Genomic DNA, 19,235 nt, shown 5'->3' with positions numbered 1-19,235 from the left:
AGTTTGATAATAATTATGTTCTGATATGAATGAATTGGTTAAACCTAACTTATATATAAAGACATCAGAAAACAAAGTTCTGCTGGATTTTTACATTATGTATTTCAATCCACAATCAGTATAGTGTAATTGAAATTGATGTTACCGGAAGCATTAGATTTAGTTGCATAAAAAAACAAGTGAATAAACTTAGCTAAGTGTAGTTAATTTAAAAAAAAAAACCGCTTAGAAACACCAGGAAACCAAAGATTTGACTAGTGTTAAGTGAAACAAATTGTTTTCGTTCAACAGCATGTATCTAAAGCCAATTCTAATAAAACTAGTTGAAATTTATTATCATGCGTTACAAACAATTAGAGTGTGAATGATGTAAATTTATACAATCAGAAACCGCTGATAAAAATAGAGATACGAGAAAGAGAATGGGAGAGAGAATAAAAATAAAATCTGATTGCAATTGAAATAATTTTTGCGTTTTCGGAAATTGAGTTTAATGCACCCTAAACACGCACACACTCACAAACGCATATAAATATATAATAAAAATTGGCGAACATTGTCATAAAAATTTGCGTACCAAGAAAAGTTGTTATAAATAAAGTTTCACGTACGTAAAGACAACACATAGTATGCACCTATGTAAAGATTAACAAGTATGCATCACCGATTTGAATAAAACTATGCATATCGATAGAACACTTTAAAATATAGAAAGAATTTTTTTTTTATTTTAATGGCAACAAACACTTTTAACGGGTTGAAATTTACCCCTAAATATTGGATAATTGGGATATTAGAGGGTTAAATATATTCTTTTATTTTGAATTTTATTTACAAAAATTCAAATAAGGATTTAAAATTTGGAAAAAATTTAAAAAACTAAAGTTGACATGTTTTGAAATTTTTCTGAAAATACTATTACTAGGAGCAAACCATCCTTCGCATCTTACCGCGTCATGACTTTGAAACTGAAGTCTGTCGTAAAAAATTCATGTTAATATATCAATAGAAAGCTCTATTTTTTAGCTTAACAATGGTTTTTGAATTTTCATTTTACTATGGTTAGGAGATAAGTTACAGTCATTTGTAAGAACACACTTTTCTTTTTCTTTTTCTTTTTTCGAACATTTTGAGTTTTTTACGGGTTTATATTTTGAACAGATTTCGAAATAGAAATCTAAAAATTGACAGGATTACTTGATTTGTAATATGCGTCATTCATGCCGATTTTTATTGAAATTGGAAATGGTGAGGTCAAGAAGGTGATTTATTTCACATGGAATTGTTCATAGGTTTATTGCAATTGGAATTGGTGAGGTGAAGAAGGTGATTTATCTCATATGGAATTGTTCATAGGTTTATTACAATTGGAATTGGTGAGGTGAAGAAGGTGATTTATCTCACATGGAATTGTTCATAGGTTTATTGAAATTGGAAATCGTGAGGTTAAGGAGGTGGTTTATCTCACATGGAATTGTTTATAGGCAATTAGCCCCGCGATGGGGTAAGATTGCGAGGGTTGATTTGACCCTGCATATAGTATTTTCTAAAAAACCTTGAAACACTTCATCTTTAGTTTGTTTAGTTTTTTACAAATTTTCAATCATCATCAGAATTTTTGAAATTTTAATTTTAAGTAAAATAATGTATTTTACCCTCTAATATCCCAATTATGCAACAATTAGGGGTAAATTTTACCTCGTTAAAAGTGTTTGTTGCCGATAAAAAAAAATACGGGCTCAATATTTTAAGTGTTCTATCGATGTGCAAAGTTGTATTCCAATTGGTGATTCGCACTTGGGTAGGGTTACTTGTAAGTACGATCATGACGTAAGTGGAGTTGTTAAAGTTATAAAACAGTATGTAAATTTAGTCTATTTACTGTAATTGAAAAGTAAACGCGAGTGTTGTACCAGTACTTGCGTTGAATAGATAAAATAGTTGAGAATTTTTTCTTTTTTAAACCAATAAATATTTTTTTCAGGAGATTTAAACAGTGTGCAAACACAAATCAATGCAATATATAAACTGTTAATTTTATAATGATAGATGAAGTAGTTTATAAAATAAATAAATACCTTTGTTCTGAAAAGTAAAGTAAGAAATAACGTCAAAGAGCACAAATTGCAAATTACTGCAGACACGTGTTTTGGCGTTACAAGGAGCGCCTTTTTCAATGCAAAAAGTAATGAGCCTATGGATAAAAAGACATCCGACAAAACATTTTGTCGTATGTCTGATAATGTGTAAAGTTCTCATGAGAAAAGTGATGTATTTTACCAAATGCAATGTTTCTTATCTTAGAGAATATTTGTCACGAAAAACTCACTTTGCTTTATTCCCTTTCGAGAATGTCCTTAAATAAGAAACATAAGTATTGCACGGAAATTTAGATTTTGTGTATTTTTCCACTGTATTTTTTCATCGCGAGCTTATAATGCCTTAACTTTGCATTCATTTTGACTTTTCTCAGTTAAAAACATGCGTCCAGAAATAACGAAATGCGAAGTATAGATCATTTAGGGTCATTTAGATTGCGAAAATATAGGTTATTTAGGTTATACGTGAAAACGCTATATATGTATATTGAATTTCTATTTTTTTTTAAATCAACGTTGTGCCAAAAATTATTTCTTTGAAGCGTATATCTTTGTTTAACTGGCTAATATGTGCTGCAGTTGCTTGTATAATTAAAGCTGTTTTTCATACAATTATTTAATATTATAATATTATTTTATTAATTTAATTTTTGATATTATTGTAATACATATATATACATTCAATAATGGCTAGATAGTTAAAAAATGTGAAAATAGAACGAAATATTGTTTGATTAAAAACATTTATTTTCATTCTGAAACAAAGAAATTTTGATTATGTTTTACCTGTAAAAGAAACGAAAAAAAGTGATCCGAAATAACATAGATTTTTACGCAATTAACTGTCAGCAAAAGCAACAATAAAGTCACTGACAGTTCCATTTGCCCTTGAAAAATTCATTGCATTTTTTTTTTTTTTGTATGTATTTATATTATTCTATTTTTTCATTTAAAATTTGTCATATTTTATTATATTTGCTTTCTGACATCATTTTTATGTTAACAATTTCTTTTTGCCAGTTATTCGGGTTAAAATGCAAATAATCCAATCAAATAATCTTTAGTTTCATAATGCTTTCAAGTGGAATCGTAACGTCGATTTACTACCGTATCAAATCTCTTAAACTCGTCAACAGAAGTAAAACAATATATTTACAGAGACAGCCCTACTATTTCATGTTTTCCTTGAGAACAATTTTGAGAAGTAATCTAGATGATTCCGAGCCTGGAATAAATTCAATCTCATAGTAGTTTTAGCTCCAAAACTTCTACATTTAGCCAAATAATCTTTCTGCTACCCACTAATCCTCTTTAATGATATTTCTGCTATTACTTATTATAATTTTTCAGAACTTTCTTTGCATGCTTTGTGAAAATGCTTGATGTTAAGATAGATCCTCTAAAACACTTTGTTGTCTACTGACTTAAAATAAAATCTTTTGCTCCGTAAATTTAATGCTTTTTATGAGTTTGCCTCGTTTTTATTCCAATCGTATTTTTGTGCTTTCTCCATTTTATGTGTGAGTATTTGCTTTATGATCTTTCCTTCGATGTGCTTTTAACGTTTAGTCCTTTGGAATGTTTGTTTTTAAACTATTTGCACTGCTTACTTTTTCTGCTCTCTATGTGATTTGTTTTATCAAAACTCTATTTGTGTGTTTTCACTCTGTTATGTGTGTTTATGCATATTGTGTTAAAGCTAACGGCTTCTGTCACATTTCTTAGTATAATTAAGCTTTTTAAGGATTTGAAAAAAAAAAAAGAAACGTTTATTAAATAATCTACGGTAAAGCTTACTAAAATTTAACTCACGTAATTAAGATACAATTAATTAAAATTACTGGAGCATATTTTTTAGCGAAATCAAGCATAAATACCTTTTAAATCGTTTGAATATGCCGCGAAAGTTTTTGTTACTTACGGAATCTGAAACGCGCTCACATTAAAAGCAAACGAAATAAATTTATTCAGTTCTTTATGCTGGCATATATTGAGTATGCTAGTTTGGAAGGCACAAATTGATTTGTATAAAAAAAGATTCGGTTGCTACAGTGAATGTTTTATTTAGAATTTGCGTTAATGAATAAGTAAGGAAGGTCTTAACTTAAATCATCTTAAAATATGATAATTATTTATTCAAAATAAATTTGATAAAATTTAATATGAAACTCAAACAATGCCTAGTTTTGAACTCGTCAAATTTTATTTTTTCTTTTCAACATTCCTTTTTTTTCACTTTATTTGATTTAAAAGTTTCTACATCTTCGTTGAAAATTTAAAAAAAAACCATCAATTACATTTACATTTGTAGTCTTACACTGCCTAAACCTTTGTATAATATTATTACTTATTGTAGTGTTTCATTACTGTTGGAAAATTACCATTAAATGCTCAAAATGCTACCATTAAAAAAGAATTCTTTCAACTAGTAAACTCAGGCAAATATTAGAATATAGACATTTTAATGGAAAATAATCAAAAATTTAACTGCATTTCTGAGTGCAAAAACTAGCAAAAATGTGTATATGATAGCAGTGCTTAGTTATTCATAGAACTTTCCTTAAATGTTGCAAAAGTCTTCTAACCATAAAATGATGAGAAACTTTTCCTTCTTTTCCCCATTTCGCCCCTGTTAATTATTGTGGATAACGCAGCGACTAAAACTAAAACAGATATACAAATGGCCCAGTGGTTACGCATTTGGCTCGGAAACAAAAGGTTATAGCTTCGACTATATCCCTGATTTGAGAAAAGAGTAGGTGAAATCGTTTGGTGACATGGTGTCTTATCTTTTTCTGATTGGTTACCACTAGAATACCTAAATGCGGGCATTTTCTCGTAATATTGTCTGCACCAACAAGCAATATACAAAATGAGTTAATATTGCTGTATAGACTATGGAAGTATTTTGCACCATTAGACATAGTTTAACTAACCGTTTCTTCATTTGGAAATTAACGATTTATTGTCTTTGAAAAGTACCTAAAATTGCGTCCCAAGGAAAGAAGTGGTAATACAATCAACTAAACATAAGATTCTTAGCTATGTTTCAAAATCTGAACTATCGCAGCGATCTACAAATGAGAGAAGTATTTAAAAGAAACATCCAACGTTGTATGTCTTAAAAACAGTTTTAGTGCAAGCTATAAGTTTGATAAGTAGACAAAATAAGCGTATTTTAAGGTGTAGTAACAAAAAAAGGACGTCTTGTATTGAACATAACACTTTCTATTGTGAAAGTCAAGTATAAAATTAAACTATGATCTTGAGCTACGGAAATGAAATTGCTATTCATTTATCTCTTTTACGAATAGTAATCGCTTTTATTTCTGGCAAGATTACTGAAATAAGAAGTACTACTCATTAGGCTTAGCTTTTGTCTTTAACAACATACTGATGACAGATAAACGGTCAAATCAAATGAGTGATTTTGTGTTATTGTCTTTTTCAAGCTTTAAATTTAAGTAGCAAATCAAAGATTTTAATGGAAACTTACAAAGTCACTATTTTATTTCTTGATATTTAAATAAAGTTAGCACATTTCTCTTCATTTTAGAATAAAACAACAGAACAAAATTAGTTTTCCCTAACCAGTAGTTTTCTTAAAATAAACGAAAAAAAGTAATTTTTTTTTAGTAAATTTTAGTTGCATTCCAAAAATAACATCGAACAAGCACAATTTCAAAGATTTAAAAAGTAACGTGTCCATATATTATTATATTCCCACACATTATTCATCATATTTTGCTTTTCCAGCCATATGTTTAGACGGATTTGTTGCAAGTATCGTATAAATTTAATAAAAATATTAATAACATTTCATTAAATTATATATAACCTGAATCAATTTAAAATTTAAAGTATGCTACAAGTTATTCGTTTCATTTACCAATTAAAAAAGTTAACGAAATTCTAAAATACAGATTTGGTTGAATTTCCCGCGTTACGATATGATTTTTTTACTAAATTATACTACAGGAACAAATTAGTTCAACTTATTGCACCATGTAGTATACTAAGAATATTCTGTACTTTATTTCTAGAATCTACTTCATCAGACTGACAAAACATACATTTAATTTTACGTGAGTCACACATAAGCTGATAAGCAGCTATAAAACACAAAGTGTAAGTCATTATCATCATATCTGCTAAAAAAGAAAAAAATCTTACAGAAGCGGATAAATACATACTTAATTTACAGAATTTATGTTAAAAAAATTTAACTTTTCTTTTTAAACTGAAGCCTTCTTAGATTAAATATACTCTTTATTTAAATAATTACATTTGTATCTTAATTTAATCACTAATTAATTATGTCTTAATTTAACTAACAGAGGTCGAAATTCTCGCACTATATTTACCTTTTTAACGTATCCAGCCATGCTTTTATACCATGTAGCTTTAATAAATGGCTGATTATTTCTTTGTTCTAAGTGTATTAACTGACCTCTTTTTTTGAGCTTGTATTTCCAAAAGAAGCATGAGTTTTGGAATATGATTTGTTGTGATCCTTGTTTTAGTTTTTGTTGTCCTGGTAGTGATTTTGTGTTCTTTTGTTTTCTTTTACCCTTGCAGACGGAGGATCGTTTTCCCGAATGTTGTTGGACCGGCAACCCTCCTCTTCCTGCCCTTCCACGTCCACAGGTAGGAAGAATACCCTCATATCCATACAAACAGTACCAATGGGAGAAATAGTAGGGGCCTTCTACGGCCTTTTCTTTCAAAATGTTTATAATGATGTGTTTATAAATCAGGTATTGAAAAATTATTCAACTCTTTAAAAAAACAAGTTGGGGCCTTGTAGGGCCTTGTCTTTCAAAATGTTTATAATGATGTGTTTATAAATCGGGTATTCAAAAAGTATTCAACTTTTTAAAAAACAAGTCGGGGCCCTGTAGGGTCTTGTCTTTCAAAATGTTTAAAATGATGTGCTTATAAATCAGGTATTGAAAAGTTATTCAGTTCTTAAAAAGCAATCTATAAGGTATATTTTCACTCATAACTTTATTTCTTTTTGCCTCAAAGCGTTGTTGTGCACTAGTATCAAATGCAAGTGCTGATTTTATATCTAAAATAGTGTGTAAGGGAGAGTTAATTTGTGAAACATACGAATAATATGCATGAGCTATTCAGTCTTAGGGAGTCTTACTTACGTATCAAACTTCAGCTGTTAGGTATTAAATGTAAATTATTCCCAACATTTCTAGTGCATTATTTGAAGGTTTTAGCTGTGTAGATGTTTTGCATTTCAACCAGATTCATTCGTTGAACAAAACCATTCAATTCTGCAATTTTTTTTTCTCCCAGAAACTGGTGATTTTTTGAGTTTTGGAAGGCTATCTTTGAGAGTGAGAAAGAAACATAATGGAACTCGAAGTGTTTTCTTGTAGAAATTTATATTAAAAAAAAAAAATTATCCGATAGCATTGCATGGTTTATTTCTCAGGTTTTACGCGTATTTATTTGAATTCATAAATTGTCTTTAGATTATACGTTGAAACACTTGTTGCAGTCTGTTTTTATCTAACCTTTTTTTTTAATGAAAACAAATTCCTGTATCATACCATTTCTGGCTTCCGCGAGAGTAACTCTTAGTATTCATGTAAGTGGGACAAATAATTTTCTATACTAGTAAATCACTATTTTTTAAGACTAACAACTTTAATCGACTTTTATATAAATTAAGTGTTCAAATCATAGGTAGAGAGCTTTTCTACTAACAATGCAAAAGAAAAATTCAGCAACAACTAGAAAACATCTAGGATACTGAGATTCCATTAACTTTTCTAGTAACGGTACACCTTCTGCTGAAGTAATATTGACAGCGTTACTTAAGAATCAGCTGTATTTATTACTCCAAAACTTTACTACGTTCAGTTTCCTAGGGATTGCCTATTAGTTCATTTTTTACAGAGTATGGTTTAAACTTTACACGTCTTTTATTAAAGATTTTTATTTTGTCACTTACGCCCTTCACTGCCTCTATTAAGGTTCCATAATTATGATGACAGCCTGTTGTCCACGGGTATTATTTACTCAAAAAAAATTTCCTTTACATGGTCAAATTCTACAATTGCTAATTTACTTCCTCAACAATTCTAGTAAAGCTTTTGACAAACTCAACCAGGGTAAAAATTCAAAATTTAAGCTCTCAGGGGCCAATAATATGTTAATAAAAAGTAAATGAAACGCAAACAAAAATGAAACATCTATTTTCGTAACAACACGGCCGCTAAAGCGCAGATTGGAATACTGCTTCATTTATACACTGGAACTTATTAGCTGACAATTTTTTTATTTATCAAAGGAAGGATTCAAAGTTTCGAAATCGAGATTTCGTTGTGTACTAATTTTCTATTGCGCTATGATAACTAAGTAGAAAAAACTGACATGATTTAGGTTTCACTAATGTAAAATAGTTTATTGCAAATAAATAAAAGCAACTTAAAATGTTAAAAATATGTATCTATGCAGTTAAGTTCGTTCACATGTCTCTCGTATATATAGTAATTAAAAAAATTACAAGCATTGTACTGCTCACGACCAAATCAGGGATTGTTTTACTATACAATGGAATAAGTACTTGATTGCGCATAATTGTTTAAATGTACGTAACCTTTAATGACCTCTTGTGTAGCTGCTTTCGTTTCACATTTTTATGATTAAAAGCATTCATAATTGCTAATTTTTTTGTCATTAAACTTTTTTTTTGTCAATTGGTCTGAATTTTTAGTTTAATTTATGTATCAGTACATATAAATTTTGAAAATTGTTACTAACATAATATTTTTTAAAAAAATTATTGGGTAAGCAGTAAATAATACTGAAATCGTTAAACATAACTAATTTATTGGTAAAATGAAAAATGTTAGTTCACACAATAACAAATATAGTAAAATTTCAATTTGCAGTATATCACTGCAAAACTGATTTTGTCGATTTGGCTGAACTTACGGTTCAAATACTATGGTTTTTAGTTACCATGGGAGGACATTTTGATTACACTTAACATTTCCTCATTAATGAAGAAAATATGACTGCAGAGTGACATTTTTAATTAGTCATTACGTTATTTTTTTAAAAAAAGTATTGCTGTCGCACTCTTTTAGATACAATGTATTTTCTGAAAAGTTGAAAAAAAGTAAATATAGTAATTACTAACTTTGAAACGCGCAAAAAGAAAAAAATGAAAATTTTTCATGCGTACAAATTATTACGTTGTTCCTAAGATATTCATTTACCACACAACTGTACGTGGGTGTATTTTATGAGGAATAACATCAGAATTTCATTTGGGAACATAGAAAAAATCACTTGTTCTTAGTTATAAATACTACCTTCATGAAATTAAGATAGTCCAATTGCTTCAAAAAACTTTTTTCTGTCATTCTTAAATTAAAATTTAACTAATACAATGAGAGAGTAGAAACGACTGAAAAAGCATTATTCTCTGTTCACGAGACACTACTGTCACAGAGAATTGCTGCTTATAATAAGCTTCAAAACATTGTATAATATATGAAACGTAAAACTCAAAATAGGATGTCAAAAAGTGCAAAGCATTCTATTTTGTCCCTTTCGGCACTCAAATGGGGAACAAGTCGGTAATTACTCAAATTCAGTTGACAAAGGCCTGCAAACACCGGCTCGTCTAGAATGATATTTTCTCTTAAAGCTTTTCTTACATTCTAACCAGGGCCGTAACCAGAAAATAATTTCGGGAAGGGTTTAAAAACTTTCATGAGGGGCTTTGCACTATTTGTGCTAAAGTTCAAATCGTGGGGTTATCTATTATGAAAGCGTTTTATTTAATTAATATACACATGAAAGACATTTGAGTTTTGGAACAATATTTTTTGGAAATTTTTAAATATAAACGAACATTTAAATGTCAAACCGAACTTTTCGGGGGGGGGGGGGGGGAGTTTGGAACATTAAGAACCCCCCCCCCCCTTGTATACGGCTCTGATTCTAACATCAAACACAAGAATGACCTAATTTTTACAAATAGAAACTGTTATGAGAACATCAGTTTGGAACAAGGATTTTTTGTTTTTTTTAAGCAAACAAACGTGGACGATTGTACTTTCTCAAAGATACTTAAAACATATATGAATAGTATATGAAATGGAACGCAATGTGTTGAAGGGTCATGTGTAAGAGTAGACAAGATATAATATACAACTTTTTGGATTCAACCCATTTTTTAATTGTAGATTCTTTTTTTTAATTAGAAACAAATTAATTGGTAAACCCATATAACAATACCATAGAGATATTTATAAAAAACTGCCCTTCGTACTTAAAACCTGAAACATTGTATCGAATTTTAGATTTCAAAAAAACATTTGCGTGAAAGGAAATCATTTTGGGAAATTCAATTTAAAATTTTGTTTCTACGAATATTTATGTGTGTGTGTGTGTTTGTAAGTATCATTTTTGTGAGAAACTATCTTTCTATTATAGTGCATACGTTATTTAAGTCAAAAAATCACTAAAACGAATTATTATAGGAAATTAAATAGGTATTGGAGTGTTCGTATTACTAGATGTAATGCAATTTATAATAATCATTAAAATAACAAAAGTAAAAAATAACATAAGAAGTTTTAAGAAATAGTTATGGTAAACAAAAAAAGAATAAAATCACAAATTACGTGCTGAGAGGGAATACATGTGCGACTTTTAAAGTTTTACTGTGTATCAAAAAGTTCTGAAATTATGAAAAAACGAATTATTATACGAATTAAAATAATTATTGGAATGTTCGTATTACTAGATATAATGCAATTTATGATAATTATAATTTAACAAAAGTAAAAAATAACATAAGAAGTTTTAAAAAATAGTGATGGTAAACAAAAACAAAGAGAATAAAATCACAAACTACGTGCTGATAGGGAACACAGCCTGAAAGGGAACACATGTGCGACTTTCAAAGTTTCACTGTGTATCCAAAAGTTCTGAAATATTCTTTTTGTGGGTGGTTTCGCACGAGTTCACTTCTTATGCTTCGGTCACGGATTTGCGTATTTTTTTTATTGAGTGATAATCAGTACATAAAAAAAATCCGCAATTCTACTAACCAGATGTTAGTGCACAAACCGAGCGAGTGTGTCTGTTCTCGTCCACTAGAGGCACGTGACCTTTTCTGCTGCTCCCAACGAAGGGTGGGGTGCATTTGAATGAAGTCCGCACCGACTGACTCACCCACCCTAGGTCACGCCTAAAGGGGGTGAGTGTACAGAATGGATTGTCGCCGATACTGGAGTGTGGGAGGAATTTGAGGGGGGGGGGTCGTATTCGATCGATTCTCTCCGAGAATTGGTAGGATTGTCTTTAAATGAGTATTTTTAGGACAATTTTCGAAACCGGATGAACGTTAATTTTCATTAATGGGTCTTAATAAAAATGCACGGCAACAATTCCTTTCGATTAGGTCTTCTTTCTCTCGCAAATTTGGGCGCAGAAAGGCGTTAAATCTCACGGTAAAGGGTTCTGAAAGTTTTTGAGTGGTTTTTTATTTGCGGTGGTACTTTGTTATATTTTTTTTTTAATCTGCAAAAGAAGGCGCTAGAACTTTTTTTTTCTTTCGTTTTCATGATTAAGCATTGATGAAGATGTGCAGAAAAAGGTAGATTGGAAGCGTTATGAGACATTAAATTAACAATTAACCTTTTTAAATAAAAACAGAAGTGAAATTTAAGGCAGTATTTATGATCCGAAAGTTTTACAAAATGTTTAGACTTAATTTGAATGTTTTTATAGTTATTTTTAATTATATACTTGCTGGAAAAACTGTTAATCTTGGTGTTGAAACTTGTAAGTTCGTTAATATTGAGCTCTTAACTAAAAACTATAAAACAAATTAAAAGCGATTAGTTTAACTAGTTAATGGACCTGTGATTGCTTACCTATTTTTGGTTTCTTGGTCTTCATATTATTACTGCATTACCTACAGCTACTTTCAGTTTTATTTTCAGAAATTTTAGTACGAAATAGTCAAGAATGTCTTGGGTAACTAATAATTATATCTATTGTAAATTATGATCATTTTTTAAAAATAATATTTTTCTTTAAAAACTAATGATAGTAACAATGTGTTTTAAATAGTTGAAAACTTGGAGTAACACTTTGCAGAGTAAGTTTTTGAAATTTTATTTTGCATATTATATGCAGTGTTACTTGTGATTTTTAATAGAATTCATCCAATTTCAAAAGGTTAGAGAAGACATAATAAGGGAAAGATTTATATTTTCAACGTTTAATTATATTTTTTAAAATATTGTTCAACATAATTCCGTGTGTGTATTTAAGGATTCAAAGATTCAATAGAATGTCTTCAAAAGAATTAAAACAATTTCTAAAGTTTTTTTTTCTTCCTTTTCAAAAATAAATGAATTAATTAATCAGTTTGAAGTGAAGAATGAAAGTTAAAATTTCAGATATTTATTGGAATTTAATGTAATGCAGTTGAGAATAAAAATGCTGTTGGAAATTGTTAATTTAGACAGGATTATTTCAAAAGGAAATAAACTAAGCTCACATTTGAAACGGAATTAATTTTAATAAGGGTAAGTAAATATTTGTTTACAATTTCATTAGAATTCTGTGATTTACCTAAGAACAGTAGGATTCAGCTGCGGAGTTGCTTTTTCAGCAGTGCTGTATCTTATACTATAAATACTGCTGAATAAGGCTTGCAGAGGAATTCGCTAAACATTTTCCGGCTTATATAGTTTTCTCAAAGTCAATATGCTGAAGGAAATCCAAAATACAAGGTAATTTTGTAGTAAGTTACCGCCCTAAAGCCAGGGCTTAGGCAGAAATACTTAAAATACACCGCCAGCTCAGTTATTCCATCCGAGGACTGCATTTTCGTCCTTTTTAGCACTCATCAGCCCGGAATAGGAATCTCATGAGCTGGAGGCGAAAAATCTCTTAAGGGAGCCAAGAAAGCCAAACAAACTGGTAGCTATTGCAGAATTAGCAAACCAGAAAACATTACGTATACAAGGTAATGTTTGATTAATTCGTTAAATATGTGTACAAGGGCACAGTAGTTTTTGAAACATTGCAGTAAAAATATCTTTTAACATACTCTCGCAGCAGAGGGAGAAACTTGTAAGTTAAAAAAAAATCAAAATCAAAAGCGACTGAATTTCGCATCATGCGTAATTTTTGTAGAGAAAGCATTTTTAGATATGCAATAATGATGTAAACAGTTTTTATTGAACCATACAAAAGTCTTTTGTGGAAATCAACCAAATATATTTTATAATTCACCATGCTTCGGTATGAACTGACCATATGATTTTTTTGCATAACCATGCTATAGGAAAATTACCAGTCAGTGTAATTGTGGTCACATGCTATATCAGTTCAGATCTTAAGTTTTGTAGAACTTGTTATTGTGAATTTTCGCAATGTATGGTTAACGTATGCGCATGTGCATCAATTCTATAAGTCATCCAATGACAAGTCAGTATTTAGGCTATTTTATCACACAATATTATTCAGTTCTGATCCTAGGCATGTGAAGTTGACGCGTTAAAAATGAGCATCCAAGCTAAATTAATCAGAGAAATTTCGCTCTATGAGTTGGAGTTATTACTAAAAATAATCAAAACAAAATGTAACTATTGTCGTGGTATTGAAGGACTACCTGCAAGGTAGCTTAAGACGGTGAACCATAATGACATGTAGAAATTAAGTATCTTACTGCTCACACACAACACACACAAACCTTTTGACTCACCCTCATAAGTAGACTTAAAAATGCCTTTCCTTTGAGTTTTTTGAACTTGCACTGAATTGAAGCAATTGATACCTATCTAGACGTTTTTCATCGTACTATAGGCTACATAGAAGAAATAATGGTTGAAAATAAATTCATAAGATGAATCATTCAGTTTAAGGTAGTTAAATCGTGAATTGTCGACGTCAGGAACAAATGGAAGAATAGAAAAATTCAGATTAAAAGCGTTACCTACACACTAAAGCAGTCAATATTAAATAAAGAGTTGTTATTTCAACAGTTTCTTCTCAGTCTTTTGTACCGAACATTGAAAAATAGCTCATTCAGAAAATATTTGGAAAACTTTTCTCGATTATTCGAAGCAATTTGTTTCTCTAATCATAAATAATTAAATTTTCAATGAAAGCAAAAACTTGTAATTTCGTAACTGAGGATATATTTGTTGCAACTGTATCATGAAAACAACATCTATCATGGTTCATGGTCCTTCCTCTCTTTTCATTATATTTCTCAAATAAATGAATAAATCTTATACGGGTCAGAATGACAGCCTTTATACACTTGGACTTGGTTTTTTTTTCAACTAGCAAATGACACAAACGCTGATACAAAATCTCATCCTCGGTTCGCAATCTGGACCCCGTCGGCAATAAGTGACACTGAGATTGAAGTAATTTTTGCTTCGGTGGAGTCTTAATTTGGCAGATTTTGAGTTTCTATGCTGACTTGTAACTAAGCGAATCTAAAAGAGAGGACTTATTTCTGTACTTCAGAGTCAGAATGACGTAAGTCCAAAAACTGCGATTTTCTGTTCATTAGTGCATTGTATGCGAAAGCCTATTCTGCATCAAGCCATGTGAATGTAATTCTTTAAAAACGAGCTGATGTGTGCATCACATGACTTCCTTTTACTCCAATTTAATGTCATTTCCCCATCACTGGCAATTTAAATGTGATTCAATTGTTTGCTCTCTAAATATCACCAACAGTGGCCAAGTTAAAATCAAATTTATAATTTAAAAAAATCGCCAAATTTGTCGCCATCTAGGATATACCGTTTTTGAGTTATACGCACATACACACATAAGCACATACGTACGATGGACGTCACGAGAAAATTCGTTGTAATTAACTCGGGGGTCGTCAAAATGGATATTTCGGGTGTCTGTAGGTTCCTAAGCTACGCTATCCACGTGTGGTAGGGTCGAGAAAAAACCTCAACATTCATTTGGGGGTGAGAAAAATGGAAATTCAGGCCGATTTTTGAGTGAATTTTTTTTCGCGAATACAATACTTCCTTTTTTGTAAAAGGAAGTAAAAATCCCTTTCAATTTTTTACCAGGGTTAAAAGAGCGCGTGTCCCATCCTTTGCATGAGCCAGAAAAAAGTTTTCCCTCTCAATTGTAAAATTATCATAATGTGACTTACGTCGTTCTTGCTCTAAAGTGCAGATTTTACATTTCATATTTTTTATTTATTTTTTATTTATGTTGATAGATGCTGTGATCATCAAAGGCATGAGTTTCTTGGTTTCTTGCCGCTGCTGTTTTATTACTAATAGGAGAAACTAATTCATCTAAATGTTTTAAATCAAAACTATCGTGCCAGTTATTTGCATGCTCAGCGTTTAACATAATAACACTCGTAAATGAACGGTGTTATGCAAAAATGGGCCAATCCACAAAGCCGTACTTTTGAGAAAACTGAGTTTAGTTGAACATCAGTGGCCAGTTTCTTAGAAATTGGTAAGCATTTTGTTCATTAAATGGCATAGTAATACATAACTTGACTTGAATATTTTTGCATGCTATAGTAAGTCAGTTTGTCTATCAACCTATGTGAATAACTCATTTTTTGAATTTTTGTGGGTTAACTCATTTTTGCATAACACATTGCAAATAATCGTTGTTTTATAACAAAATTTATCTTAAAGTGTATCAAAGTCTATATATTCCTTTAACAAAAGAATATCGAGTGAATGACATCCGTAAAATAGGTCGAATAGGCATGGCATAAGATTTCTTGTAGCTGAATATGTTTTAATTCAGTTTCCAAAATTAGCAATTAAAGAAGTTTTATAATTTACTAATTACAAATTGAGAAATTTTTAGACTATATTTGTTAATCTAGAACTAGATTATGACTTTTGTTGCATGCTTTTATCGAATTTGAGAAAAACTATTGTGTATTCATGTTGTTCTTGTTGCTGAGTACTAATATTATTTTTCAAAAAAAAAAAAGAAGAAAAATACTATACAAAAATGGGCTTGAATAGTGCTTATGCTTCGTAAAAAAACATCTGTTTCAAAACAAAATATTAAAAATTTCTTGATCATGTTAAGTAGTATATCAGTGTGGGCAACAGCTATTCACCTTTTACAATATGTTTTACACCTTTTGGTAGTTTTTGGGTAAAGTTTATCACAAGAAAGAAATGTATATCAGCCACCTAGTATTTAATCGCTTTCTTAAGTAAATAATTTCTGAGTAAATAATGTCATTTGAGTATTTGGTAAAAATTCTTAAAACAATTTAGTTGAAAATTAGTTGACACGTTTTTTTTTGTCTTTCTTCAATTAAGTACTTTTGTTTCAACAAGAAATGTAATAATCTCTTTTAGGTCAACATATACGAGGAAAGGGGGAGGGGCAGAGATATATATAGTGGAGGGTCATATAAACCAAATAAAGGCCGAGCCTTCCTAAGTCAACCCACCCTCCATAAGTAGAACAAATTTCCTTTTTATTCGCTAAATAGTGGTAATTACATTATAAATCATGTATTTTTACTGGGCGTGGCCCATTTCTTAGGTAGCACATTTCGTTTCATAAACGTTTTAAAATAGTTTTTAACGTTGTCACAGCCATTTTCAACAGTTTATAAAACAATTAAACGTTACGCTTGCTACCTGAAGTTTGAGTGCAGATACAGTGAAACCTGTGTAAGCTGACCACTAGTGATGCACTACTTTCGCAGTCAATTTAAAGAGGTTGATTTATGTTGTACGAGGCTATTTCTGTGCTTGAACTTTGGAGGCGCAATAGTTTAATTTGCAGTCTAATAGGTATTTAATCTTGTATGTGTTTAAATTCTTAGTTTTCAAGTTTAAATTCCTCTTCTTTAAGTACATATGCTTCAAATTCTTTAAAAAAATATCAGCTGGTTTTACGTCCCTCTGATGGTGACTGTGGGTGATCTAACATAATTTAAGCCAATTCAAGATTTCTGTCAAAGTTCTCTACTGAAAACCCCCTAAAAAAACTAATTCTTAAAATGTTTTTCATAATTTTCTCCTTGAGCCTTTCTTATAATTAAGAACTAATTTTCATTCCATATTGTAATCCTCATCTTAAAATTAATCTAGTTTTTTTTTTCCTCATATTTTAAGAAAGATTTTAATATGTAAGCCACCGTTAAAACAATGGATGTCAGATGTGCGCCACAAGCTACAATATCAAAATAATTGCATTTGTTGCACAAAGTAAACATAATTCATATGTAATGAGATAAGTACAATGTTTTAAGAAAAGAAGAAAAAGTTCATTAATCTGAAAACAAATTAAAATCAATACTTGAAGCTTAACTGCTTCAACAATACTTTTCACGCACTTAACTTTAACATATTTTTGATGTTCAAACAGTATCATAGTTAGCATAATTATAACATATGTTTTAAGTATAGTTTTCAATCAAACATAATTTTATGCGCAAAACCTTGTAAATTTAGCCAAAACAATTTTGTTTTGAACTCTAAATCTGAATTTACGGTTTTTTGAACTATATAATGTTTTAAGACCATTTTTGCTTGAATTTGGACCGTTTAATTACTTTTTTTTATTATTAACGTCATTATTATTGCAAAAAAAAGTTGCTTACTTTTTCCTTTAGATTTGCGATTTTTATTTTTTAAATAGTCTTAAAATGTATTGCGCATAAATGACTTCCACCCCTGTAAAGTCAGTTTTTTTCATTATCATTTTATTTTTTTCTTACATAATTTAAAAGTACACTTTTGTCACGCATGCTAACGAGTAGATTATGTTTCATATCTTCTCAAAACTTTTTAATTTTAAAATTGCATAGCTGTCAGGCACATATTTCATGAAAGTTCACTCCTTTTAAAGTCCCTCTACTCGGTACTCTACTTTAAAAAAAAAATAATAATATGGGCTGCATTTGCATGACCAGTAGGTTTTCCACCCTATCTTTCTGGAAAATATTTTGAAAATATTATAAATAGCAGGAAAAGGCGATTTGAATTGCTCCTTCCATTTCTTAACCAAGTCAACTCAATTCCGCAAAGAAGCTTCATGGACTACTCACAATGTTATAAACAGCGAACATTGGCCCGGAAGAAACGTATTCTTTTGCTTCTAATATAGGCAGGGGTTCTCCACACATTAAAGTGCAGCGATTTTGGGATATCTTGTCAAGATATCCCAATCTATCTATCAAGCAGCGGATATCTATCAAGCAGAAAGAGTAAGGAGAGTTTTTATGGACCAAAGGACAAATTAAAATGGAACCTAACATGATACAATATATAAGGGAATGTGGGGCAAAGTGAAATGGTGAAATAATTACTCAGCTTTTAGCACCACCTGTCTAGTAATATTTTAACTACGTGGCAACACATGTAGTCTACTCCAGTCAAGAAAATGATACCGCCGAAGAAGAAAGCATGTGATAATACAGAAAATTTTCAAAAGCTGATACTCATATTGTAATATTTTGTTGTAAGTCAAAATATATTTTGTTATTTTAAAATGATAAAGTTCCTGTGATTATCATTCTAAATATTAATTCAGGTGCAGTAATATTCGGTGCAGTATTTATTTAGTTAATATTAAGCTTATTTGTATTTTAAATATTTTGTACAATTAGTCAAGTGCATGCGGGGCAAAGTGGATGGGGCAAAATGAATTAGTTTATTTCGATAACTCGCTCAATTAGTTGTGAAATTACTTAAGTATTCATTTAATAATTAATTCATTTGCATTCCTTCATTTAGTAATTCACTTATTCATTCATTCATTTACTTGTTTTCATATCTATTTACTCGTTTATTCATTCGTTTATTTTTCTTTATATATTAATTAATTTTATTTAATTATGTGTTAATTTTTTATTATTTTTTTTTCTTTTTACCTTATATTTGCCGATTCATTTGATCAAAAATATTTCTTTATAATCGAACAGAAAATAATTCATTGGAAAAAAAATTGTTCACTTGTCTCATGAAAAATAAAAGTGAAAATTTTTCACTTTTTTTCAAGGCACACATTTATCGCCAATTATAAAAAATAGTGTTTAATGCAATTTTTATTACAAAATACAATGTTCTTTCTTTATGCTCTGTAATTTTCAAAACAAAT

At 30.0% G+C, this 19,235-nt stretch overlaps 1 protein-coding gene across 1 annotated transcript in view; it reads left to right on the top strand.

Annotated features, from left to right (window-relative positions):
- Positions 1 to 17,055, top strand: part of LOC129219075 (uncharacterized) — a 79,652-nt gene extending 62,597 nt beyond the window's left edge. The window contains exons 2-3 of the mRNA XM_054853393.1: positions 6,678 to 6,856; positions 16,957 to 17,055. Of these exons, the coding sequence (XP_054709368.1) occupies positions 6,678 to 6,856; positions 16,957 to 17,055 (278 nt within the window). The remainder of the gene's footprint in view (positions 1 to 6,677; positions 6,857 to 16,956) is intronic.
- The last annotated feature ends 2,180 nt before the right edge of the window (positions 17,056 to 19,235 follow it).

Source organism: Uloborus diversus, chromosome 3, assembly GCF_026930045.1.
Source record: "Uloborus diversus isolate 005 chromosome 3, Udiv.v.3.1, whole genome shotgun sequence".
In the NCBI taxonomy this organism is placed as follows: Eukaryota; Metazoa; Arthropoda; class Arachnida; order Araneae; family Uloboridae; genus Uloborus; species Uloborus diversus.
The sequence above is the reverse complement of the archived record's forward strand: the minus strand, read 5'-3'. Positions and strand labels throughout refer to the sequence as shown.